At 38.4% G+C, this 27,805-nt stretch overlaps 1 protein-coding gene across 5 annotated transcripts in view; it reads right to left on the reverse strand.

Moving 5' to 3' along the window:
• Positions 1-17,457: 17,457 nt before the first annotated feature.
• ATF1 (activating transcription factor 1) overlaps positions 17,458-27,805 on the reverse strand; it is an 86,211-nt gene continuing 75,863 nt past the window's right edge. For 4 of the 5 annotated variants that reach the window (XM_027593365.2, XM_027593363.2, XM_027593364.2 and 1 more), the window contains one exon: positions 17,458-22,034. In XM_027593365.2, coding sequence (XP_027449166.1) covers positions 21,890-22,034 — 145 coding nt within the window. In that variant the 3' untranslated portion in view covers positions 17,458-21,889. Of the gene's footprint in view, positions 22,035-26,056; positions 26,176-27,805 lie in introns of all 5 variants that reach the window. The other variant, XM_027593362.2, reaches the window with a different exon arrangement.

The raw sequence follows: 27,805 nt of genomic DNA on the forward strand, positions 1-27,805 counted from the left end.
CCCCCTGCTTGTGTTTCCTCTCTCGCTGTGTCTCTCTCTGTCAAATAAATAAAATCTTAAAAAAATATATTTATTATGGAAACTGGTTCATGCAATTGAGTCTGAGAAGTCCCACGATATGCCATCTGAAACCCAAAGAACTAGGAAAACCAGTAGTTTCAATCAGTCCCAATCCGAAGGGCTGAGGACCAGGAGCTCTGATGTGGGAAGACAGGAGAGATGGACGTCCCACGTCAAGGTGAAAGGGAGAATTTACCCGTCCTCTGTCTTATTGTTCTATCTGGGCCCTCAGTGGACTGTATTGAATGACATGTGTATACACTGGTGAGGGCAGATCTTCTTTCCCTCCGTCTTTGGATTTAATGCTAATCTCTGAACAGAAACACTCTTAGAGACACACCCAGAAATAATATTTTACCAGCTATCTGGGCATACTTTAGTCAAGTTGATACATAAAATTAACCCTCACAGTAATAGTAATGTAGTGTGTGTGTATGATCTTACTATTGTTTTTACTGTTTTCTACTATAGAGACAAAAGAGAGAAGCCATGCCTTAAAAATTTCCATCAGGATATGTAAGAGAAAAAATTAAGTTAAAGGCTTCTTCCTGGTTTTGTATTTGATTTGATTCTGTTTTGAGTCCAGAATCAACATGTGTGCCCTTCTTCCCTTTAGCAGAGTCATTTAATACGGCTTTTAGATATGCAGGAGTAAGCCTTGAACCTGCTTCCTACTTAGGGGTAAGGGCATTTATTGCTCAGTGTAAAGAGAAATTTTTCAGTGTGCAAAGGAAGCTGGGGAAGAGGGAGGAGAGAAGCAGGCAGCCCAACAACATGGCAGAAGGCCAGGCCTGAGCCAGAAAGAGATCTATGAGAGTTTCACAGGGTTAGGTTGACGCAGGCTTTTTAAGAACAGTGATGTCTAATGTTTGGTTTTAAATTGTTTTATCGTTGCTATCCTGAGCTGTGCTGAAGGTTGCTTCTGTTAACCCCACACCCTCGGGGACAAGGGAACAGTGTGAGCTGTGGTAGTCTAGGCGGTTGGTCACATGATGGGGAATTAAAGCAGGGGTTGGCAACAGGACAGCTGCCGTGCTCATATCATCTCTCAGAGGTCATCATGGTTGGCAGCATTAAATCAAAGGAGGCTATTAGTTGGGGCTTACAGGTGGTAACACGTGGTAAAGGGAGCCGAGCAGATCAGGGCAGGTCTGTGCAGAAATCAGTGGGTGAGAAGTAGGTGGTAGTGGAGGGAACAATTTGCAGCTTGGACTGACCCATGGGCAGATAACAGATTTCTGTTCCCCAGATATTTTAGTGGAAGGTGATACTTGAAAGGGGAGAAATACAGTTGGGGTGTGTTTCTCTGCAGGGGTGATGATCACATGATCAGACTGGGAATAGATGTGAAAGCAGGTCAAATGACAGGTCTTCCTGGGACAGATAACAGAGATTTAACAAATTTCTTTGACATATTCTGATCAAAGACAGGTGCATGTAGCCAAGTCATGAAAGGGCACTGAAAAATGCAGTGGACCAGTAACTGCAGAGGTCCTGTGCCTGGATTTCCTCTGCATTTTCTAGATCTTCACTCTTCTCTCCTGTATTGTCACTTCCTTTCTTTGTGGGATGACTCCCATCAGCGGAAGAATATCCTTGGTGGGGGGCGTAGGCAGCCTCCCAAATTACCTCCAATTAGCCCTCTCCTGGTATTCACACCCTCATTAAACCCCCACTCCCCACTGCCATTAATGTTAGCTGGATTTAGTGACATGTTTCTAGCAAATAGAAAGTTGCAGAGGTGATGGGCTATCCCTTCCAAGATTAGGTTATAAAAAGACTGTGCCTTGTTTTTGATGTTTCTCTCTACCTCTCTTGCTCAGAAGGAAGCTGGCTGCCTTGTTGTGAGTTGCCTTCAGCAGTAGCCAGTGAGGGACTGAGTCCTCTATCTTCCTGCCCAAGAAGAACCCAATCATAGCACACCACATGAGTGGGATGGAAAGCAGATCTCACCCTGGTCAAACCTTCAGATGAGACCACAGTTCTGGCTAACACCATAATTTCGACCTCATGAGAGACTATAAGCCAGAGGCACCCCACTAAGCGACACTCAAGTTTCTCACTCCCACAGAAACTGTGAGCTAATTTCCTAACTCATTTTATGAGGCTAGCATTACCCTAAAACCAAAACCATACAAAGATATCATAAGAAAACTACAGACCAGTGTTTCTCATGAACAAATGCAAAGATTCTCAATATATTAGTAAATCAAATCCAACAGTGTATAAAAAGAATTGTACACCATGACCAAGTGGCATTTATCCCAAGTATGCAAGACTGGTTCAATATATTTTTTTATTTTATTTTATCTTTATTTTTGAGAGAGAGAGAGAGGGAGGGGCAGAGGGAGAAGGAAAGAATCTTAAGCAGACTCCATGCTGGGGTCTGGGGCCTGGGGTTGGCTCTGTGTGTGTGGGGGGGTGGGTGACAGCATTGACTAGGTCTGGAGTTGTGCTCCACTTGGGGCACATCTGAGTTAGTCCTAGAAATCTTTTTTTTTTTTTTAATTATTTATTTATTTGAAAGAGAATGAGAGAGAGAGATAGAGCACATGAGAGGGGGGCAGGTCAGAGGGAGAAGCAGACTCCCTGCTGAGCAGGGAGCCTGATGCGGGACTCGATCCCAGGACTCCAGGATCATGACCTGAGCCAAAGGCAGATGCTTAACCAACTAAGCCACCCAGGTGCCCCTAGTCCTAGAAATCTTTTTTTTTTTTAAAGATTTTATTTATTTGACAGAGAGAGACAGTGAGAGCAGGAACACAGGGGGAGTGGGAGGGGAAGAAGCAGGCTTCCCGCTGAGCAGGGAGCCCGATGTGGGACTCGATCCCAGGACCCTGGGATCATGACCTGAGCCGAAGGCAGACGCTTAACGACTGAGCCACCCAGGCGCCCGTCCTAGAAATCTTTTTAATAAAAATATTTTATTATGAAGAATTTAATAACAACAATGTAAATATCCACGTATCTACCACCTCATTCACTGTTTTTGTTTTATTGAATATTTAAGCAAAGCAAGGTTTATTGAGTGATAGCATAAAGCTCCCAAGGAGGGAGGGGACCCGAGGGGGTTGCCCCAGTGTATGTACAGTTTAAAAAATCACAATACAAGGATACCCACTTAAGAAAAAGAACATTATTGTTACTTTTGAAATCCGCTGTGTACCCCTCCCTGATTCTCCCTTTCTCTTTCCTTTAGAAGTAACCGATAATTCTAAATTTTGTATTTATTATTCCATTGATTTTCTCTATAAACCTGGGTGTACAGTATGGTGGCCACTAGCCACAGGTGACAATTTTTTTTTAAAGATTTTATTTATTTATTTGACAGAGAAAGAGACAGCGAGACAGGGAACACAAGCAGGGGGAGTTGGAGGGGTTGAAGCAGGCTTCCCGCGGAGCAGGGAACCCCATGCGGGGCTCGATCCCAGGACCCTGGGATCATGACCTGAGCCGAAGGCAGACGCCTAACGACTGAGCCACCCAGGTGCCCCCACAGGTGACAATTTAAGTTTGTTGGTTTGTTTGTTTAAATTTATTTGAGAGAGAGAGCACAAGCAGGAGGAGTGGCAGAGGGAGAGGGAGAAGCAGGGAGCTCGACACGGGGCCCAATCCCAAAGGCAGACACTTAAATGACTGAGCCACCCAGGCACCCTGACAATTTAAGTTTAAATTTAAATTAAAATAAATATTCAGTTCCTCAGGCATGTTAGCCATATCTTTTTTTTTTTAAGATTTTATTTATTTATTTGACAGAGAGAGACACAGTGGGAGAGGGAACACAAGCAGGGGGAGTGGGAGAGGGAGAAGCAGGCTTCCCGCGGAGCCGGGAGCCTGATGCGGGGCTCGATCTCAGGACCCCAGGATCATGACCTGAGCCGCGAAGGCAGACGCTCAATGACTGAGCCACCCAGGCCCATGTTAGCCATATCTTAAGCGCTTCATAGCCACATATGTCTAGTGGTTACCATACTGGACAGCACAGTTATAGAATATTTGCATCATTGCAGAGAGTTCCATTGGATAGCTCTGTTCTATACAATATGTTGTTTAATTTTGCATGTTTTTTTAACTTTATATAAGTTGAATCATACAGTGAGTTTTCTTTTGTAGCTAGCTCTGTTTCATTCAGTATTAAGTTCTTGACTTTCATTCATGTGGTTATCTGTGGCTGTAATTCATTTATTTTACCATATACATACTGTGAATATGACACAATGTATTTATCTACTTTGGAATCTATTATTGATGGACATTTGAATTGTTTCCAGATTTTTGCTATTACAGCTAATACTGTTGTGCATATGAGCATGAGTTTCTCTGGAAGGTATACTAGGTTGAGATTGCTGAGTCATAGAGAATACACACCATCACCTTCTCTAAATAACATCAAACTGTTTTCCAAAATGTTGTAACAATATACTCTCCAACTAGTAATGTATAAATGTTCCCATTGTTCAGATTATCACCAACTCTAATTTTTTACAAATCTTCTGGATATGAATTAGGAACTCATGGTTTCAATCTGCATTTTTCCTGATTTTGAATGAGTTTGAGTATTGGAATATTTTTTCAGATACTTAGGGGACATTCATTGATTATTGCACATTAAGTGCCTATTTAGGTCTTTTATTTCTTTATCTTTGTCTTACTGATTTCATTAACTAGCAGCCTTTGATCTTTTTACCGTCTCCATCGTTTGCCTTTTCCAGAATGTGATATGATTGGACTCATACAGTAGGTAGCCTTTTCAGATGGGCTTCTCTCACTTAGAAATATGCATTTAACATTCCTTCATGTCTTTTCATGGCTTGATAGCTCATTCTTTTTCAGTGCTGAATAATATTCCATTGTCTGGATGCACCACAGTTTATCCATTCACCTACTAAAGGACATCTTGGTTGCTTCCATGCAATTTAGCAATTCATGATTTGGCGATTATACACTCTTTTTTTTTTTTTTTTAATAGGTTCCACACCCAGCGCGGAGCCCAATGCAGGGCTCAGTCTCACGACCCTGAAATCATGACCTGAGCTGAGATCATGACCTGAGCTGAGATCAAGAGTCAGATGCTTAACCCACTGAGCCATCCAGGCACGCACATAATTTGGCAATTATGAATAAAGCTGCTCTAAACATCCATATGCAGGTTTTTTGTGAACATAAGTTTTCAACTCCTTTGCGTAAATACTAAGGAGTGCAATTGCTTGATCATATGATAAGAGTTTGGTTAATTTTGTAAAAAGCTGCCAAACTGTCTTCCAAAGTGGCTGTCCTGATTTGTATCCCCACCCACAATGAATGGAGTTGCTCCCCATCCCTATTAGCATTTGGTGTTATCAGTGTTCTGGATTTGGACCATTCTTTTCTTTTTTTTTAAAAGAGAGGGAGTGGGGGCAGGGGAAGGAGGGGCAGAGGGAGAGAGAAAATCTTAAGCAGGTTCCATGCTCAGCAGGGAGCCCAATGCGGGGCTTGATCTCACGACCCTGAGGTCATGACCCAAGCTGAAATCAAGAGTCAGATGCTTAACCAACTGAGCTACCCAGGCACCCCTGGATTTGGGCCATTCTTTTTTTTTTTTTTAAGATTTTATTTATTTATTTGACAGAGGGAGACACAGCGAGAGAGGGAACACAAGCAGGGGGAGTGGGAGAGGGAGAAGCAGGCCTCCCGCTGAGCAGGGAGCCCGATGCGGGGCTCGATCCCAGGACCCTGGGCTCATGACCCGAGCCGAAGGCAGACGCTTAACCAACGGAGCCACCCAGGAGCCCCAGTTTGGGCCATTCTAATAGGTGTCTAATGGTATCTTGTTTTAATTTGCATTTCCCTGATGACATAGTATGTGAAACATCTTTTCATATGTTCATCTGCCATCTATATATCTGCTTTGATCACATTAAGGTCTATTAAGGTCTTCAACCTATTTATTTATTTATTTATTTTGATCGAGTTTTAAGATTTCTCTGTATTTGGATAACAGCCTTTTCTCAGATATGACTCTTGCAAATACAGCTGACCCTAGAACTTTGCAGGGGTTAAGAGTGCTGATCCCCTACACAGTCAAAAGTCTGCATATAACTTTTGACTCCCTCAAAATTTACTAATAAACTGCTGTTGACCAGAAGCCTTACTGATAACATAAACAGTTGATTAATACATATTTTATATAAGTTTCATATACTATATTCTTAAAATAAAGTAAAGGAGAGAAAAGAAAATCTTATTAAGAAAATCATAAGGAAGAGAGAACGCATTTATAGTGCTGTGCTGTATTCACGGATACTGTAAGTTTACAACATCTGTTCACAGGATGAATCGTCTGTCACTACCTACACCAATATTGTCTTTGTATATGATACAAAACACTATAGATATTACACATATAGCTAACACTAGACATCAAAAGTGAAAATATAATGTGAAAAATTCATACTTATTTATAGGTATAATGATTCACACATTAATAACAAAGAAGCAGCAGTGTGATTGCTTTATGGTAGCCTTGTGTATACACCAATGAGTTAATCATTATAAAAATTTTGTGACATACAGTATCTCAGTAATATTCATAATACAGGATTGGAAACATTGTCACATTTTTAAAAACCACTTACCTGTGATGATAGGCCGATGTGAAGTTTTTTCAATCACAAGAGAGAGGTGTGCTGTACAATAATGTCATTCTTTGAAAGCAGTTATCGGGGCGCCTGGGTGGCTCAGTCGTTAAGCATCTGCCTTCGGCTCAGGTCATGATCCCAGGGTCCTGGGGTCGAGCCCCACATCGGGCTGAGCAGGGAGCCTGCCTCTCCCTCTGCCCCTGCCTCTCCACCCCACTTGAGTGCTCTCTCTCTCTCATAAAAAAAACAAAACTGTGAAGAGAAAGCAATACACCTTTAAAAAAAAAGCAAAGTTATAAAATAGTAACATATTATTAATTTTAAATATGCCTGTGTAAGGATAGGCTCTCCACCTCCATCCAAGGCTTGCACATGATGATCTACAGGATGGATGCTTAGGCGATGATGAGGGACACAGAAATGCCTCAGAGTTCTTGCCCTACAGTTACCAGGTTTTCACATAAAGACATGTACACAATAGAGGAGTGTATTAACTGTACAGCATGGTGGGTGATTATTTACTGTTCATTAAGTGCAAGTGGATCATCCTAATGGTCTTCATCCTCATGTCTTCCTGTGGCGTGGGCTGAGGAGGAGGCGGTGGCCTCCGGGGTGGCCAAAGCTGACAGGTGCACGAGGTGGGAGAGGCAGGCGCGCTGGGTGCAACTTGGCAGAAATACATTGTAATTTCTGTCTGGTTTGCTTTTTCATTTCTCTGAGAATGTTTCCATGTGATACCAATCCTTCTTCCGCCATTTGCTTTAGTTTCCGGGCCCATATCCTAGAAGGGTCGCTGGCGTAAAAGATATTGAAAGCAGTCTTGGCAAACTGGGACCCTTCTATCAGTCTCTCTCGTGTCCGTTTGTTTCCTGGCACGGCTTCTTCTATATCCTCTCATTGTCGGGCCCGGGTTCAGAAGCCCTCAACCTCCATCACATCATCTGGTGTGATGTCTGTTAGCCCTCGAATTTCTCCAAAATTCATCTCTTGATACCCTTCCCCCCTTAACTTTCTTGCCAGATCCATAATCTCTTTCATGCTCTGATTGGCTCCATTGTAAAGCCCGTGTCCAACATCTGGACGCCACTTTCTCCAGCGGGCATCAATTATTTCAGGCTTCATGGCTTTCATGGCTTTTTCTGTAACAATGATGGCATCTTTCAAGGTGTAATCCTTCTAGACCTTCATGATGTTCTCTCTATCAGGGTTCTCTTCCATAGTGTTGACCATCCTTCCCATGGAGTACTATGTGTAATGATCCTTAAAGGTTCTTCTCCCCTGATCTAGAGGCAGAAGCAGACACGTTGTGTTTGGGGGCAAGGAGACCACTTCGATGCCTTGGGTGTTGAACTCATGGGGTTCTGGGTGGCCAGGAGCATTGTCCACTATCAAAAGAGCTTTATTTTTAAAAGATTTTATCTATTCTTTTGAGACACAGGGATACAGAGAGAGCGAGAGAGCATGAGCAGGGAGAGAGGCAGAGGCAGAGGGAGAAGCAGGCTCCCCGCTGAGCCAGGAGCCTGATGTGGGGCTCAATCCCAGGACCCTGGGATCATGACCTGAGCCGAAGGCAGACGCTTAAGCCTCCGAGCCACCCAGGTGCCCCTCAAAGGAGCTTTAAAAGGCAGTCTCTCACTGGCAAGGTACTTCCTGACTTTAGGGACACAATCAATCCAGAAAAGTGTTCTTGTGGTCCAGGTCTTCTTGTCGTACAACCAAGATGGCAGCTGGTGTTTGTCTTTTCCCCTTCAGCCTGGGGGTTAATAGCTTTATAGATAAGGGCAGGCCTGATCATAAATCTGCATTTGCATCAGCGTGTATAGCTGGCCTGTTCTTCCTGCCTTGAATCCTGGTGCTCCCTTCTCTTCCTTACAAATAAATGTCTTTTGTGGCATTTTTGTGTTTTTTCCCCAGAATAGGACACTTTTAGCTGCATAAAAAAACCTGTTCAGGCAGATACCCTTTTGCCTCAATGATTTTTTTTTTCTTTAATGGCATCTGGGGACTCATCTTGCAGCCTCTCTGCTGCTTCTTCCTGTTACCTTGACTTTTTTTAAGCCAAACCTCTTTAAAATAATTATACCATCTTTTGCTGGCATTAAATTCTCCAGCTTTAGATCCTTCATCTCCTTTTTGCTTTAAGTTGTCATATAATGATTTTTATTTTTCTCACATCCTACTGGAGTCTGTGGGTATGCCTTTCTTTAAATTTTTTTTTAAAGATTTTATTTATGTATTTGACAGACAGACACAACGAGAGAGGGAACACAAGCAGGGGGAGTGGGAGAGGGAGAAGCAGGCTTCCCGCGGAGCAGGGAGCCGGAAATGGGGCTCGATCCCAGGACCCTGGGATCATGACCTGAGCCGAAAGCAGACGCTTAACTGTCTAAGCCACCCAGGCGCCCCTGTGGGTATGCCTTTCTTATAGCAATCCTGCACCCACATAAAAGCTGCATTTTTGATACACGATAAAAGTATTTCACAAAAAGCGCAAGGGTTTTTGTGCACAGTGATGGCTTCATGAAATTTTTTTTTCCACAGTGCTCCGTACTCTGGATTCATTTATCTTGAAATGGGCAATCACAGCCACAGACCTCAATCTCTGGTGCCTATCAAGCAGCTAAACATTTCCTTGTAACGTCGTGACTTATCTCTGCTTCTTGGGAGCACTTCCAGCATCACTAGTGGAATTCGTACGGATCCCATGGTGTTATGCAAATGGCTTAGAGTATTGCACTAAACATGGTGAAAAATACCGAGAACCAGGAGAGATCACTTTTTACTGTGATACGCAGTTTACTGAAGAGATGAGCTGCTCGTGGGGTGGGGGCGGTGGTATGATTAGCATCACATGTGGGTTTTTAAGTGGATCCTTGCAACCCTTGAGCTCACTGCAGTAGCAACAGGAGGTGGCTATGAACTTTACAGTAAGACCGCAGTTGACTTTCTGCAGTTATGATTAATACTGCAGCTTTATGTTTACGTTTCTTGACTGAATGGCACAAGTACAGCCTGTGTGTGCGTCAGCTTTGATAAATTTTGACTTTTTATAATAGAGTCATGTACATTTTATGGTAATAAATGATAGAATAGTGTCTACATACATTTTATGCGTTTATGACATACCTTTTTCTTAATTTTTTTTGATATTTCTAGGCTAAGTGGTTCATCTGCACCTTTTTTCAAGTTGTCAAAAATTTTCAAAAAGGGGCGCCCAGGTGGCTCAGTCAGTTAAGCGTCCAGCTCTTGGTTTTGGCTCAGGTCATGATCTCAAGGTTGTGAGATCGAGTCCCATGTGGGGCTCAGTGCTGGGCACAGAGCCTGCTTAAGATTCTCTCTCTCCCTCTGCCCTCCCCTCCGACTTGCATCCTCCCTCTAAAAAAAACTCCAACAAATATTCCAATATATTTATTAAAGGAAATCAATGTGTAAGTGCATCCGCTCAGTTCAAACCCATGTTGTTCAAGGGTCAACTGTATTTTCTCTGGGTCCGTGGTTTGTCTCTTCATTGTCTTTAAGTTGTCTTTCACAGAGCAGAAGTTTTTAATTTTAATGAAGTCCAGTTTATCAATTCTTTCTTTCATGGCTCATACCTTTGGTGTTCATCCAAAGTCTGCCAAATCCAAGGTCATGTACGTTATTCTCCTGTGTCCTAAGACTATTATACTTTCGTGTTTTAATTCGTGTGTGTGATCCATTTTGAGTTAATTCTTGTGAAGGATGTAAAGTCTGTGTCTAGATGCTTTTTTTCACGTGGATGTCCAAGTGTTCCAGCACCGTTGGTTGAAAAGACTGTCTTTGCTCCATTGCATTGCCTTTACTCCTTCTTGAAGATCAGTTACCTATATTTATGTGGGTTTATTTCTGGGCTCTCTGTTCTTTTCCACTGGTCTATTCTTTTGCCAATATCATCCTGTCTTGATTACTAAGGCTTTATAGTGTCTTGAAGTCAGGTACTGTTAGTCCTCCATTATTCTTCTCCTTCAATATTGTATAGTCTGTTCTGGGTCTTCTTTTTTTTTTTTAAAGATTTAATTTATTTATTTGAGTGAGAGAGAGGAGAGAACAAGCAAGCCAAGGAGGAGGGGCAGAGGGAGAAGCAGAGCAGGGAGCCCGACGCAGGGCTTGATCCCAGAAACTCAGGACCATGATCTGAGCGGAAGGCAGACGCCTACCTGACTGAACCCCCCTGTTCCGGGTCTTTTTCCTTTCTGTATAACCTTTAGAATCAGTTTGTTGATACCCATAAAATAACTTGCAGGAATTTTGATGGAACTTGCACCAAATCTGTAGGCCAAGTTGAAAAGAACTACCATCTTGACAATATTATCTTTCTGTCCATTAACATGGCATACTTCTCCATTTATTTAGTTCTTCTTTGATTTCTTTTATCAGAGTTTTGTAGTTTTCCTCATATAGCTCTTGTACATATTTTTGTTAGATTTATACCTAAGTATTTATACCTAATGTAAATGTTATTGTATTTTATTTTATTTATTTATTTTTAAAGATTTTATTTATTTATTTGAGAGAGAGAATGAGAGATAGAGAGCACGAGAGGGTAGAGGGTCAGAGGGAGAAGCAGACTCCCTGCCGAGCAGGGAGCCCGATGTGGGACTCGATCTCGGGACTCCAGGATCATGACCTGAGCCGAAGGCAGTAGCTTAACCAACTGAGCCACCCAGGCGCCCAATGTTATTGTATTTTAAATTTCAAATTCCAGTTGTTCATTGCTAGTATATATGAAAGCAATTGACTTTTGTCTATTAACCTTGTATCTTGTAGTCCTGCTGTAATCACCTATTAATTCTAGGAGTTTCTTTATCGAATCTTCAGGATTTTCTGCAGAGATGATCATGTCATCTGCGAATAAAGACAATTTTATTTCTTCCTTCCTACCTGTATACCCTTTGTTTCCTTGTCTTACTTCATTAGTTAGGACTTAACAGTACGACGTTGAAAAGCAGTGGTGAGAACTCGCCTTGTTCCTGACTTTAGTGGGAAAGCTTTGGGTTTCTCCCTAGTAAGTATGAGGATAGTTGTAGGTTTTTTGGTAGATATTTATCAAGTTGAGGAAGTTCCCTTCTAGTCCTTGTTTACTGAGAGTTGTTTTTTTTAATATGAATGGGTGTTGAATTTTTTTCATATGATTTTTCTGCATCTATTGTCATGTGATTTTTCTTCTTTAGCCTGTTGTGATGGATTGATTTTAAAATGTTGAACCAGGGGCACCTGGGTGGCTCAGTCAGTTAAGCATCTGACTCTTGATTTCAGCTCAGGTCATGATCTCAGGGTTGTGAGATTGAGCCCCACATCAGGCTCCACACCAGGCTTGGAGCCTGATTAAGAGTCTGTCTCTCCTTCTCCCTCTGCCCCTCCCCCCTGCCTCCCTCCCTCTCAAAAATAAATAAATAAATAAAGTAAAATAAAATAAAATATTAAACCAGCCTTGCATACCTGGGATAAATGCCACTTGGTTGTGGTGTACAATTCTTTTTATACATTGTTGGATTTGATTTGCTAATATATTGAGAATTTTTGCATTTGTTCATGAAACATTGGTCTATAGTTTTCTTATATCTTTGTCTGGTTTTGGTTTTAGGGTAATGCTAACCTCTTAAAATGAGTTAGGAAATATTTCTTCTGTTTATACCTTCTGAAATAGATTGTGGAGAATTGGTATAATTTAATTGGTATAAATATAATTCCTTAAGTGTTTGGTAGAATTCACCAGTGAACCCGTTTGGATCTAGTGCTTTTTATTTTGGAAGGTTATTCATTATTGATTTCAATTTTTTTAATATTCTTCTATGTTTTCTTCACATGTAAGTTTTGTCAGATTGTGTCTTTTAAGGAACTGGACTCTTTCATCTAGGTTATCAAATTTGTTGGCAAAGAATTGTGCAGACTATTCCTTTATTCTTTGTATGTCTGTAGGATCAGTAATGATGTTCCCTCTTTCCATTTTACTATTAATTTGTGTCTTCTTTCTTTTTTTCTTAACCTGTTTAGAGGCCTAAACCTAACCCTCATGAACAGAGACACAAAAATCTTCAATAGACATTAGCAGATCAAGTCCAGAATAAAAAAGATTATGCATCATGACCAAGTGGTAGTTCTCCTGAGGATGTAAGAGGCTTATCAATTTTATTGATCTTTTCAGGGAACCAGCTTTTGGTTTCATTGATTTTTTTCCCATTGATTTCCTGTTTTCAATTTCATAGGTTTCTGTTCTAATTTTTATTATTTTTCTCTTCTGCTTATAACATAACTGAATCTAACAATGTTTCCCTATGTTTTGTACATTTTTGGGACTTGTTTAGGATGTACTTTTTGTGGCCCATTTAAGAAATACTTCCCAGGGCACGTGGGTGGTTCAGTCGGTTAAGCGTCTGCCTTAGGCTCAGGTCACGATCCCAGGGTCCTGGGATGAGTCCCACATCGGGGTCACTGCTCGGCAGGGAGTCTGCTTCTCCCTCTGCCTTTCCCTTTGGCTTGTGCTCTCTCTCTCTCTCTCAAATAAATAAATAAAATCTTAAAGAAAAAAGAAATCCTTCCCTAAGTTGAGGTCTTAAAGGTATTCCTTACATTATCTTCTAAAGGTTTTTATAGTTTTTGTCTCTCATATATAAATCTTCCATTCACCCAGAATTGACTTTTGTGTATGGTGTGAGGTAGGAATCCAAGTTCCATTCTTCTTATGTGAATAACCAGTACTTCCAGCACCATTTATTTAGTTTTTAAACTTTTGGTATGGAAAAATCACATATATACAAAGATAGAATAATAAACTCCGTGACAATGATCATTTCATGGCCAATCTTGCTATATTTATATCCCCATCTACTTTCCCCCACTACCATAATTATTTTGAAGTAACTTCCAAAAATTATGTAATTTTATCTATAAACATTTTATTTCAAAAAATAAGGTATTTTAAAACATAATTTCAACACCATTATCACACTTAAAATAATTATAATTCTTTAATAGCAACTCATTAAATAAATCCAGCATTACCCTGATACCCAAAACCAGACAAAGACATTACAAGAACATAATACTGCAGACCAATTATCCCTCATGAACAGAGACACAAAAATCTTCAATAAACATTAGCAGATCAAGTCCAGAATAAAAAAGATTATGCATCATGACCAAGTGGTAGTTCTCCTGAGGATGCAAGACTGGTTCAATATCAGGAAATCAATTAATAAAATCTGTCATATAAACAAACTAATAAAAGCCAAATGATGATATCAATGGGTATAGAAAAAGCATTTGATAAAACTCAACAACTGTCCTTGATTTAAAAAAAAAAATCTCATGAACTTGGAACAGAAGGGAACTCCCCTAACATGAGAAGTGTCTTCTATAAACAAAACAAAACAAAAACCTATAGCTAGTATCATACTTAATGTTAAAACTGAGTGGGTTTCCCCTTAAGAGTGGGAGAAATTAAGAATGAATAAGTCCACTCTTACCAATCCTATTCAACATTGTACTAGAAATCTTAGGCAGTAAAATAAAGCAGGATAAATTAAAAGCATACAGGTTTTAAAGAGATAAAATTCTGTCTATTCACAGACGACATTATCGACATTGAACTCCCCTGCGCTCCCTCAGGGCTATAAATAGCTGTAAGGAAAAGAAAAGAAAAGAAAACGTAATAATTAGGCATAAATCTAACAAAATACATGCATGGTCTCTATGTCAGAATGAAAAGAAAAGAAAAAATCTGAGGAAGACAATTTAAAAAGATCTAAATAAAGGAGATATATTGTGTTTATGGATTAGAAGCCTCAGTATTGTTAAGATGTCAATTCTTCACAAATTGATCTATATATAGGTTTAATACACCCCAATCAAAATCCAGCAGGATTTTTTTTTAAAATAGATATGGCAAGTTGATTCTAGTATTTATATAGAAAGGCAAAGGAACTAGAATGGCCAAACAATTTTAATGGGGGGAAAAAAAAACCCCAAAACAAAAAATAAAATTGAAAAAACTCGTACCACCTGATTTCAAGACCTACTATAAAGCTACAGTAATCAAGACTGTGGTTTTGGTGAGGGGATAAATACATATAGATCAATGGAACATAGTCATATGAAACCAGTCCTTTGAAGAATTTGTTGAGACTTACTGCCCAATATATGGTTCTTTTTATAAACACTCATAAAGTGTTTGAAAAGAATGACTTCTAGCTTTGTATTCTATGTCGAACTCACTGATTGTAAGATGCACATTTTTAACGTTCAGACATCTCTGAAATCAGTATGCATCTGGCCATCAATGGGCTGTCATCTACTGGTGGTAGTTTTTCTTTCTTACTGGTACTTAAAGGGCGCCTGGGTGGCTCTGTCGGTTAAGCGTCCGACTCTTGATCTCAGCCCAGGTCTTGATCTCAGGGTCTTTCTTACTTGTACTTAAGATCATAGCATGCCTTACAATCAATGGTGGTTTACAGTTGGTGAAATTCAGTATATTAGGTCAAGTTTTTAGTTGTTCAAATTGATGTCTTTACTGGTTGTTTTCCTGGTTTTTGCATCAATCATGAGAGAGAGATGTTAAAAACCTACTAAGATTGTATATTTTTCTTTCTCCTATTTCTGCATTTTGCTTCACATCCTGACCCTGTATTATGTGCATTCAAGTTTAGATGTTTTATCTTTTAGATGAATTGAATCTTTCATTTTATAGTGACTCTCTTGTCCCCAAGTAATTTTTTTTTAAAACTTTTTATTTATTTATTCATGAGAGACAGAGAGAGAGAGAGAGAGAGGCAGAGGGAGAAGCAGGCTCCCAAGGAGCAGGGAGCCCGATGCGGGACTCGATCCCAGGACCTTGGGATCATGACCTGAGCCGAAGGCAGACGCTTAACCATCTGAGCCACCCAGGCGCCCCCCAAGTAATGTTTTTCTTTAAAGTCTGTTACTGTTGGGGCGCCTGGATGGTGCAGTTGGTGAAGCTTCCGACTTGGTTTTGGCTCAGGTCATGATCTCAGGGTTGTGAGATCGAGCCCCGTGTTAGGCTCCACACACTCAGGGTGGAGTCTGAGATTCTCTCTCCCTCTCAGGCCTCTCCCACTTGTGCTCTCTCTAATAAATCTTAAAAAAAAAATAAAGTCTATTTCGTTCCATATAAATATAGCTATTCCAGTGCTTTCCTTTGGCTAGTATTTGGTACAACTTTTTCCATGTTTTCCGTTTCAACCTCAGTATCCTTGTATTTTAGATATACCTTTTGTAAATAACATATAGATGAATATTGTTTTCTAATTCAACATGACAATTTTTGGTATTTAACTGATAACGCCCAGTACATTTACATTTATTATTACCGATATGTACAGATTTCTACCATTTTACTTTGGGCAATTTGTCCTGCCTGTTTCTTTTCTCTCCTTTCCTGTTTTCTTTTGGACTGATGAATGTTTTTATTAGGTATAGAATTCTAAATGTTTTACTATGTACAATGGTATAGTCTTTTTAGAGATTTCTTATTTATTTGAGAGGGAGCAAGCGATCAGGAGCAGGGGGAGCAGCAGGCAGAGGGAGAGGGAAAAGCAGTTTCCCTGCTGAGCAGGGAGCCCGATGCGGGGCTTGATCCCAGGACCCTGGGATTATGACCTGAGCCAAAGGAGATCCTTAACCGACTGAGCCACCCAGGTGCCCCAGTGATTTAGTTTCTCAACAGAGGGCTCTTTTCTCTTTTCCCCAAGTAGTCTGAGCTTGTGAAAGACCATGTTTCATGTTTATTTGGTATCTTCACCAAGCCCAGTGTTTTGTACATAGTTAATTCATAGAAATTGCATTTGATTACTTATGAAGATAATGAGTAGTGGGCAAAGAAGTAATGTGGACTTTTTTCCTTTTTGAAATTGTTAGAAAGTCTAAGTCCATTTTTGTTTACTATTTTGTAAACTTTTAAGTGTTATTTGCAGAATGTTTCAGGAATTAAAAAAAATGGGGAAGGAAGCATTTTTTCCAGATGTGATTAAATACCTAATTGTTGTCAGTATAAAGTACAATGCTTTGATGTTCATTTACTTTCCCCAAAACAAAGTATTGTTGCCATAGATAAAATCTCAAGTTTTGTTTGGTCTTCTTGACCTTTCATTTAGAGAATGGCACATTAAAATATCATTTATGAAATTCTAAAAGACAGTATCATCTACTCTGTTACTTATGGAGTCATGTAGTAAGTATACAAATACGGACTTGTGGGCACCCGGCTGGCTCAGTCAGCAGAGCACGCGACTCTTGATCTTGGGGTTGTAAGTCCTAGCCCCATGTTGGGTGTAGAGATTATTTTAAAAAAAAAAAAAAAACTTAAAAAAAAATGGATTGGATCCACACTAAACTCCCAATAGTGGTTTCCTTTAGGAAGATACATGGGACTAGGGATCAGAAAATGATCTGAAGTAAAGATAACAGAATGTTAACATTTATTATTCTAGAATGGTGGGTGTACAAGGATTTGATAGGTTTTAAACTCGTGTAGTTTTAAAAGTTTGTAAAACTTTTGTGATTTTAAAACGAAGGCTGCCTTCTTTTGGTGTAGGAATTTGTGGCAAACAGAATAGCTTGTGGCTTTTTCATTTCTTCTTTAGTAAAATATTTAGAAATCCCAGGGCGGCTGGGTGGCTCAGTCTGTTAAGCCTCTGCCTTCAGCTCAGATCATGATCTCCGGGTCCAGGGACAGAGCCCCGCACGGGGCTCCCTGCTCAGTGGAGAGCCTGCTTGTCCCTCTCCCCCTGCCCCTCCCCCTGCTCACTCTCTATTTCAAATAAAAAAAAAATCTTAAAAAAAATTAGAAATCCCATACTTGAAAGTTTCCTCAATTATCAGTGGCTTTATGAAGCAAAGACTAAAAGTAAACATGAAAAGTGTAAAAACAAATTTGCATTTGGTTTGTTTGAATAACTTGCTCCTGATTATGTCCTCATCAAGGATGTGCAAGTCCTGTGCTGCATTATTTTGTTGCCACTTTCGGTTTTGTTAAATAGCCGAGGCCTTTGTAACTCTTACCATGTGCTGTCGGGCTGGGTCACTGGGTCTATGTCTGAAAATCTCTATATGAAGTACTAAAGTATGATAAGAAATTACAGCAGCACCATTTTGATTAGTCCAAATGTTTTCAAGGTTGGAAATAAATCTCGTGGACACATTTAGGTAGAACTTTAAAAATCTTTGATAAAGGGTAAAGATACAATGGAACAAAGCTTTTCAGACACTTCAACAGATAAGAAGGTACATAATGAAGGTTAAGACCACGGACTTTAGGAGTTGATCACACCTAGCTCTGAACCCTAGTTTTGTTATTTACTGTGTGATTTGGGCAAAGTATCAAACTTCTCTATGCCTTAGTGAGTTAAAACCCCAGACCTTTATTCATTTAAACATTATGGAGCATCCCTATGAACCAGGTAAGTGCTGTCTCTGGACTATGGGGACACGGAAAAGCACAAAAGAGAGTCCCCTGCCCCGAGTTTAATAAAGAGGAGAGACTATTTTACTTTGTTTTTTAAATGGAATTAGTGCCCTTTTATTTATTTATCTTTAAAGTAAGCTCTACACCCAACGTGGGGCTTAAACTCACAACCCTGAGATCAGGAGTCGCATGCCCTACCGACTGAGCCAGCCAGGCACCTCAAGACTACTAGGATTGAATGGTTAGATATTAGGTTTAAGTCCCAGATCCCTGGTTATTAATGCTCATATAATCTTAGGCAAGTAACAAGCTCATAGGATGACATCACTATCTAAATTGCACAAGAGCTGTAACACTATCTTGTTCACCACTCTTTTCCTAGTAAGGCTTGACATAAAAAGGCCTTTAATAAATATCTGAATGAATGAATGCCCTTACTTCAGTAGTTTCCTCAATAAATACTCCATATTAAGGAAATGGTATGACTGGGATGTATAATAGGAAACCCAGGATTTGTAACAATTTAAAAATTTATATTTATGTAAGTTACCAGTTAAAACTGTTATATATACTTATCTAAGGCAGTTAACTACTATATATATCCTGTCAACTTTGAGGAAAAGGATCTCAACCATGACATAATAAAAACTCGATCTCTAATGCCTAATGTTTGTTATAAAGAAACTTACACTGAGGGGATAGAGTTACCAGAATCTGTCTCTTTAAAAAAAAAAAAAAAGGCTAAATAGCCTAAACCTCTTCCAAATGACTGTTCTTGGAAAGATTCTTGCCAAACTCTCCCTAGCACAGGCTTCTGAATTCTACAACCTTAATATATTAAGCATTCCTTTACTTTGTTTTATAGTAAAAACAAGCAGTAGTTATTAAATATAACCTACTTTGTATAACAAATATAACTGTAATTAGATTTTCATATACTTTCACATTATTCTGTTTCACTATAACCTGTGACTTTTCCTTTAAATCAAGCCCTTAGTCAAATTTCACTCATTTTATATCATTTCTACATCTTTTCTGAGAATTTTAACTGCCATTATTACAACTATATAATTACAAGCCATAAATATTTTTATATCATCCCTATGTCCACATATTTTCACTGGAGAAAAACACATTTAACCAGTAACTCCAATATAATTATTGAATGAACAAATACATAGCTGACCCTTGAGCAACACAGTCTTGACCCGTGCAGATCCACTTAAACATGGATCTTTCTTTTTCGATACAGTATAGTCCTAGAAATGTATTTTCCTTGTGATTTTAATATTTTCTCTTCTCTAGCTCTATTGTAAGAATACAGTATATAATACATGGAACATACAAAATATTTGTTAATTGTTATTGGTAAGGCAATAAGGTCAACAGGTTCATATGAGTTTTGGGGGAGTCAAAATTGTGTGTGGTTTCTGACTGCATAGGGGGTCCGTGCCCCTAACCCCTGCATTGTTCAAGGGTCAACTGTAGTAAGATTTTCAAAGCTCTAATACATGCCATTCATGCTCTGCACAATAAAATTGAAGTGATAATTTGTATACTCAAGATTTGTTCATGGGCAGTAATTATTTCCATCAATATATAAACATAATAAATTCATGTAAAACAGTAAATTGGCTAAGGAAATATCACTGGTCTTTTGAACTTTTGGAGTCTAATTTAGGTTTGGACTATAATCACTTTCAAAATTTCATAAGCCCCTCACTGGATTCAAGTTAGAAAAACATCTTGAAAGATAATCTGGTATGCATTTATGGAATCATCAGTAGCTTGCTCATACCCGTTCTATATTGCTAGCCTAGGTAACTTGATTTAGTGAGAGCGAGGCTCTACACCAGAAGTCTGCAGGCAGTGTTAAGTCTATAAATATTTATGATGTCCAGCTGTTAAGGCATTAAGAGCTAAATGATCCCTGTGACAGCCAAGCATAACATCTACCCTATATTATCTTTTAAAATACTCTTGATATAACACATTGACCCCATACCTCCTCTTGGCTTTATACTAAGTAAGTGATATAAGTAATCCCACAGGTGATCAAACTTTTTTTCTTTTCATAAACTGCCAAATCAACAGAGTCCCGTTTTTAAAAATACCGTTAATTCAGTTTTTCATTAGGATTACATAAATTTGTCAATTAAGGTTTCTACATACAGGCTCCTTTAGAGAACAAAAAATTTAGCTACTTTTAGTTTATTATAACTGGTTCTGACTGAATCAAACATATAAAAGATACCCTCTCTTAAAATAGGCTGTGTAGACCAGAATTTTAAATTTATCCTCATTTTAAAACTAGAAAGGTACTATAGTTAGTATAATTAATGGAATGGCTATCAGGAAGCTTGTTCACATATCAAGCAATATATTTTACATTTGGCAAACTTAATTTTATCAAATATCCTTTAATTTCACAGACAACAATATGCTACATATTGTATAAGAAGCGCACAATAGTTTTGCAGTACAATTTCAAAGTGAACACAAACTGGAGTACAGAGGTTAAACACTGGTGTACTGATGGGCATTCTTGAGCTTTAGATAAAACTGCATACAAAACTTGCAATTCAAATATTAGCCAATCTGGAAACTTCTCATAATATAAAAATGATATTTTGAGATGCAAAATATTTTTTTTACTTAACAAACTATATAAACATTTAAAATAATCATTAAAAACTCAACTTTAGAATTTATAAAGATTAGCTATAAAAATATATTGGCAGTCACTTTTCTTAGAAATGTACCATTCACTACATTACAAAATAGACTCTAACATAAAATTGCCTTAATAACCATACTATTTAGAATCTGATAAACCTTGCATTAAATTGGTTATAAAATCCTCTTGGAAAACTTTGGTATGCATCTTCAGAAGGTTTTTAAAAAATACTCTAATATCATCTCAAGGGCCTGTAAACATTCTTTTCTATTAAAGCACAACACAATAAGTAATGTATATTCAACTGCATACAGAATATAGAATCAAAAAACAATTTATTATATATTTGTAGAAAATCTCCATTCCCAGAGTAACCAAAAAACAAGCTATTTAAAAGTATCAAACTTTTAAACAGAAGTTCTCCTTCCATTCTGATTAAAAAAAAAAAAAAGTTACAAAATCACCACACTCCATTCATGTACCTTAGATGCCTTTTAGGACAAAGCCTCAAAAACAGTTAACCCAGGCAAGTCTCAAAACCCCTCTCAAGTTCAAAAAACACTTTAAAAAACCCATTTAAAAGACGTGACAATAGAACAAGTATACATAATCAGAACACATAATTTATATATTTAGTTATGTATTAGCTTTTCTATTTGTAATTTAGAATTTATTGGCAGAAATAAAAGATACACGCAAGCACGCGCACACACACACACAATTGGAAAACGTAAAATTTAGGAAACAGTAAGAAATGCAAACCTACAGGGTAAACTGATTTATTTTAAAAATCAATTTACCAAATTTCATCTTATCTGCCATTTTTGGATTCTTGTTATTTAGAAAATTCAAATTGGTGAAAGTTCATTTCCTGCTTCTTGAGTAGGTTTAATTTTTACAGAGTTTCCAGTTGTGCCAGTAACTTCTTTGAGGTCATTTTCCACTTTATCTTCTGTCACCAGATCTCTTGCATATTTATCTTTGAGTTGCAAAAGCCTAAATAAAAAGCTTCATTTTTGACCTTTTAATTTATAAACTCCACTAAAAAGAAATCCATCTAATTTTTAGGCAAGTCTGCAAAAATATTTTCTTTCTTAATCAAACACTTTTATGGGAATAAAGATCCTTCAAAGTTTTTAACTCTTCTATTAGAGTTTTGTTTTGATTTTCCAAGACTGCAACTCGATTTTCCAGGCATTTCACATACTCTTTCTTCTTTCTGCGACATTCTCGAGCAGCTTCTCTAAATAGAAGCATTAAAAACCAATGTTAGAAAAGTTCACATTCTTTAAATGGTAAATGCACCTCAGTAATCCTCCCTGGTCATCTACAGACAGAGAAATACAGTGATTGATCTTAAATGTAGAATCCATTCCCTTTGGCAAATGCATCTACCTGTATAGCCCACATACTTATCAAGAGAGAACATCTCTGCTGTCCCGGAAAGCTCCTGCAGGCCCATTCCTGGTCAGTCCTCTCACCAGACAACTACTGTTCTCGTTTCTATCACCACAGATGAAGTTTTTCCTATTCTACAACCTCCTTCAGAACGTACTTTTGTGTTTGGTCTGCTTCCACACATTATACTTCTGAGGCTCACCGATGTTGCCGTGCAGTGGTTTTCACCTTACTGCTGTGGGTGTATCCCACTGTGTGACTGTCACCACACTTTACTGATCTACTCTTTGGGGCTGTTTCTAGTTTTAGCTGCTATGCTTGTGTCTCTTTGTGAACAGATGTCCCATTTTTCCTGCATAAAATTTATGGGTCCTCTGGTTAACTTCTGACACGGTTTCTTTAATTTTTATTTGGGTTTTAATTACAAACAGTGCTTTATACTCAGCTTTGTATGGGTCCTCTTAGAATTTTTTTTTTTTAAGATTTTATTTATTTGAGACAGCACGAGCAGGGGGAGGGAGAGGGAGAAGCAGTCTTCTTGCTGAGCAGGGAGCCCCATGTGGGGCTCGATCGCAGGACTCTGGGTTCATGACCTGACCTGAAGGCAGACGCTTAACCGACTGAGCCACCCAGGCACCCCTAGAATATTTCTATGAAGTCACGTACATGTATTACATACATGTAGAAGTAAAAAAATATTACTTTGAGAATTTTTTTATACTATGTAATGCAGGTATTATCTGCAACTTGCTTTTTTTACACAGTTTTAATGATATTTCTATGTTGGTACAGATCTTTGCCATGTGAATATTTCATTAATTCATTTTCATTTCCCTAACTACTACTAGTGAGACTGAACATCTTTTCAAATATTGGTCTTTTGGACTGTTTATGTAAACTGAGTACTCATACCCTTTTTTCAATTCATACCTTATCTTGTTTTACGATGAGAAATTATAACCTAAGAACACTCTGTGCATTACACATTATTAATCCTTTATCTTTCTAAAAAAAGATTTGAGAGAGTGAGAGAGACTGCACGCATGTGTGCGCGCATGGGGGGCGGGGTAGAGGGAGAGAGTCTTAAGGAGACTCCAAGCTGAGTGCAGAGTTTGATCTCACAACCTTGTGATCGGGTCCTGAGCTGAAACCAAGAATCAGATGCTTAACCAACTGCCCAGACACCACCCTCCCTTTATCTGTTCTTATATTATTTTCTAATCTACCCTTTGACTTCTCATACCTTTATATCTTATACCATAAATGTTTCTTTTCCAGTCTTTTTCTTGGCTTAGATTAAAATTCCAAGCACTGTATGTTCTTCTTAGTTTTAAAGATTCTATGGCTTAATTTTTCCACAATGAAGTCTTTAACCCATCTGGAATGACGTTTGTATGTGACAGAGTCCAGGGGCACCTGGGTGGCTCAGTCATTAAGCGTCTGCCTTCGGCTCACGTCATGATCCCAGGGTCCTGGGATCGAGCCCCGCGTTGGGCTCCCTGCTCGGCAGGAAGCCTGCTTCTCCCTCTCCCACTCCCCCTGCTTGTGTTCCCTCTCTCGCTGTCTCTGTCAAATTAATAAATAAAATCTTTAAAAAAAAAGTCCAATTTAATTTTCTTTCAGATGTGGAGCTGTCAGTTAACATTAAATAAACCGCCCTTTAGAAGGTTTGTACTTAACTAACACAAAAAGCTATTTCTGCGCTCTACCCTGTTTGCTAATGTTACCGTCTGCCCCTTTGCTGATACAAGTTTGGGGCTGTTGTGTTTTTTTTCTGTTTTCCACCCAGGCGCCCCACTTATACCAAATTTTGATTACAGTAGCGTTAGAGAGAATGTTTCAGTGTGCCTAAAAGGACAAGTGACCTCTTTCTGTTCTTGACTTTTTTTTTTTTAAAGATTTTATTTATTTGAGAGAAAGAGAATGAGAGATAGCACGAGAGGGAAGAGGATCAGAGGGAGAAGCAGGCTCCCTGCTGAGCAAGGAGCCGGATGTGGGACTCGATCCCGGGACTCCAGGATCATGACCTGAGCTGAAGGCAGTCGCTTAACCAACTGAGCCACCCAGGCGCCCCTTGACCTTTTATTTATTTGACAGAGAGAGAGAGAGAGAGTAAGCAGGGGGAGTGGCAGGCAGAGGGAGAAGCAGGCTCCTCATTAAGCAGGGAGCCCGATGCGGGGCTCGATCCCAGGACCCTGGGATCATGACCTGAGCTGAAGGCAGACGCTTAACTGACTGAGCCACCCAGGTGCCCCCGTTCTTGAATGCTTTTTTCTTTCATGTAAAGTTTCATCTTAGTTTGTCCAATTCCATGGAGACCTACAGAGATTCTAATTTGAGTCACAATAAAATTATATGTAAACTGGAAGAACTGATATTTTATATTAATAGTTCTCATCAAAGAACACTGATATTTTTTCTATGTTCGGACTGTTTTAGCTCTCAATAAGATTTTAAAAATGTGGGTCTGGGTCCTATGCCTTTCCTATTGAATTTACTAAGTATTTTATGATTTGTCATTAATGTGAATATTACTTCCCATTATTTCAAGATGGTAATTCATAGAAAAACAACTTACTAAATTTCCTTATAAATCACTGTTTTAAAATTCATTATGGAATAGTATACACACAAAAGACTGTATGTGGTGTAGATATAAGTTATGAAGCATAGTGATAAAATGAACACATGTAAACCCAAAACCCAACTTAACAGAAAATATGATCCATATTGTTGAAGAACCCTCTGTGCTTTCTCCTGATTCCATACCCCTGCTCTTGCCCAGAAGCAATTACTAGCTTCAGTCTTTTGCTTATTTTCTAAAACTACAACTTGTTTTCCCTCAACTTTTTCTCATATTTATTCATGTTAAAATGATTCAGTCAATACAAATGAACACTATTACACTGGATACATAAATTATGGTTGTATTTATACATTCTGTTACTGATGAATATTTAGGTGGTTTCCTGATTTTTGTTGTCTGAACATTCTTATGCATACTTCCTGCAATAGTCTCTCTCAGTCACATACACAGAGTGAAACAGCTAAATGGCAGAGCATATCCAGGTCAACTTTACAAGATAAGGCCAATTAATTTCAAAGTGGCCATACCAATTTTCACTCCCATAAGCAGTCTCTGAGTTCCACTGTTCCAAAACCTTGCCAATTCCTGGTTAGATTTGAAGACTTTTGTCAACTGGGTGGGGATAAATGATATCTAAGTATGTGGTATTAATTTGCATTTCTCTGATTACTGATAAGGGCAAGCAATCCTTCATATGATTATTAACCACTTGTGTTTTCTGAGAAATGACTATTCATCTTTTGTTGGGTTATACTTATTTAGAAGATGTTTACATTTTTTCAAACAAATTCTTTTTTGGGGTTAGATATGTTACATATATCCTCTATAGGGTTGAAGCTTATATTTTGACTCTATCTTCTGATGAACAGAAATTATTAATGAAGATTCATTGATCTTTTATGTTAATGTTTGTGTATGGGAGGGGGTGTGAGGTGTTTTAAGGTATCTTTCCCTGTTCCTGAAACCATAAGATTATATATTCTCACTGACAAATTTCAAAATGTCACCTTTCACATTTGTTTTTAAATCCAACTACAGTGATTTTTGTGTATAGTGTGAGAAAGAAATCCAGTATTTTTTCACATATCAGTAATTATCCTAGTACCATTTATTGAAGAGTCCCTCCTTACCCCAATAATCTGTCCTACCATATCAGGGTTTCATGTGTCCATGGATCTATTTTTGAGCTATTTCTTTGGTCATTTTGGGTTTTTTTTCCCTCAATGCCAGTATCACATTTCAATTACCACAGCTTTAAATAAAACTTGATATCTCCTCACCTTATTCTTGTCTGGAATATTTTGGCTGTTCTTGGCCCTCTACTCTTCTATAAATTTTAGTATCACTTGTCAAGTTCTTCAAACAACCTGTTTGGGTTTTGATTGGAACTGCATTGAATCTATGGATCAATTGGGGGAAAAATAGTCATCTTTATAATACTGAGTTTCTGTATCTACGGACACAGTATTTATTTCTCCATTTATTTAGATCTTCCTTAATGTCTTTCAAAAACACTGTATAATATTTTTCATAAATGTCCTGGACATCTATTAGATTTATTCTCGGGTATTTTATTTGTTGATAACATAAATGATATCTTTTTATAATTATTTATCAAACTATTGCTGATGTAAAGAAATAATGATTTTTTTTTTAAAGATTTTATTTATTTAATTGACAGAGAGAGAGAGAGACAGAGAGAGAGGGAACATAAGCAGGGGGAGTGGGAGAGGGAGAAGCAGGCTTCCCGCGGAGCAGGGAGCCCGATGCGGCGCTCGATCCCAGGACTCTGGGATCATGACCTGAGCCAAAGGCAGTCGCTTAACCGAGCCACCCAGGCGCCCCAAGAAATATGATTTTTGAAAATGGGCTTTATATCTAGCAATCTTTATAAATTTGTTACTTCTAATAATTTTTCTGTAAGTCCATTTTAAAAAATAGGCAATTATATAAAAAATAGGTTTTATTTCTTTCATTTAAATCCTTATAATCCCCCAGCCCTCTTCGTTTTACTAAACTGTCAAAGGTTTCCAGTACAATGTTGAAGAAAATCGTTCCTTTTTCAATTTTTCACACTTTGTAGATGATTCTCGATATTCTAAGCAGATGAATATATATTTGCTACTAATAAGTTTTATTTATCCCAATTTTTACCATTTTTATAGCCTCTTGATCTTTGATGATTTTCAATGACATCATTTTTTTTTCCTTTAAATTAGTAGAGAAATAACTGAATACTTTCCATAACTCATTCTTTTGTCTGCTCTTCCTGCTGACCCTAGCTCCTGAAAGGTAGTGTGTGGTATTATCTGTCTTTAGACTCTGAAACTTGGACCCCTGTGTTTAAATCCTACCTCTACTCCTTACTAAGTAGTTTAACCTTGGGCAAATAAATTAATCTAAGCCTCAGTTTCCTCATCTCAAAAAAACTGGAAATAATATATACACCTCAAAGATTTTTGTGAAAATTACATAAAGGCTTGGCACATATCATGATGGAGTCCTAATTCCTTGAGGACTAATTCCTCTGTGATTTTTCAACTTGTATTTGTTAGAATTCAATGTATAGGAATTTGTTTAAGCCTGTGTTGAGACTGCTTTTTTCCAAAAAGTTGGGGACACTACAGACCCAGACCCATTTTTAAATTACAGCTGACTCTTGAACAACACAGGTTTCAACTGTGGGAGTCTACTTATATGCAGATTTTTGTCAAATAAATATAGTACTGTAAATGTATTTTCTCTTATGATTTTCTTAATAACATTTTCTTTTCTCCAGCTTACTTTATTGTAAGAATACAGTATATAATACATATAACATACAAAATATATATGAATTTTCAACTGTGGGGGGTCAGGATGAATTTTAGAAACCCTCCGTTTTCAGTAGAGCACATCTTGGGTGCTGACTTCATGAAGAAGAATCTATGATCCAGTGTCCCAGCCTGCAGAGACCCCAGGCTTTTGGTCCTAGTCTCTTCTGAGTACCAAAGCTATACCAATCACAAAGATCTGAATTTATCTACAGA

Source organism: Zalophus californianus, chromosome 9 (assembly GCF_009762305.2).
Source record: "Zalophus californianus isolate mZalCal1 chromosome 9, mZalCal1.pri.v2, whole genome shotgun sequence".
Classification (NCBI taxonomy): Eukaryota; Metazoa; Chordata; class Mammalia; order Carnivora; family Otariidae; genus Zalophus; species Zalophus californianus.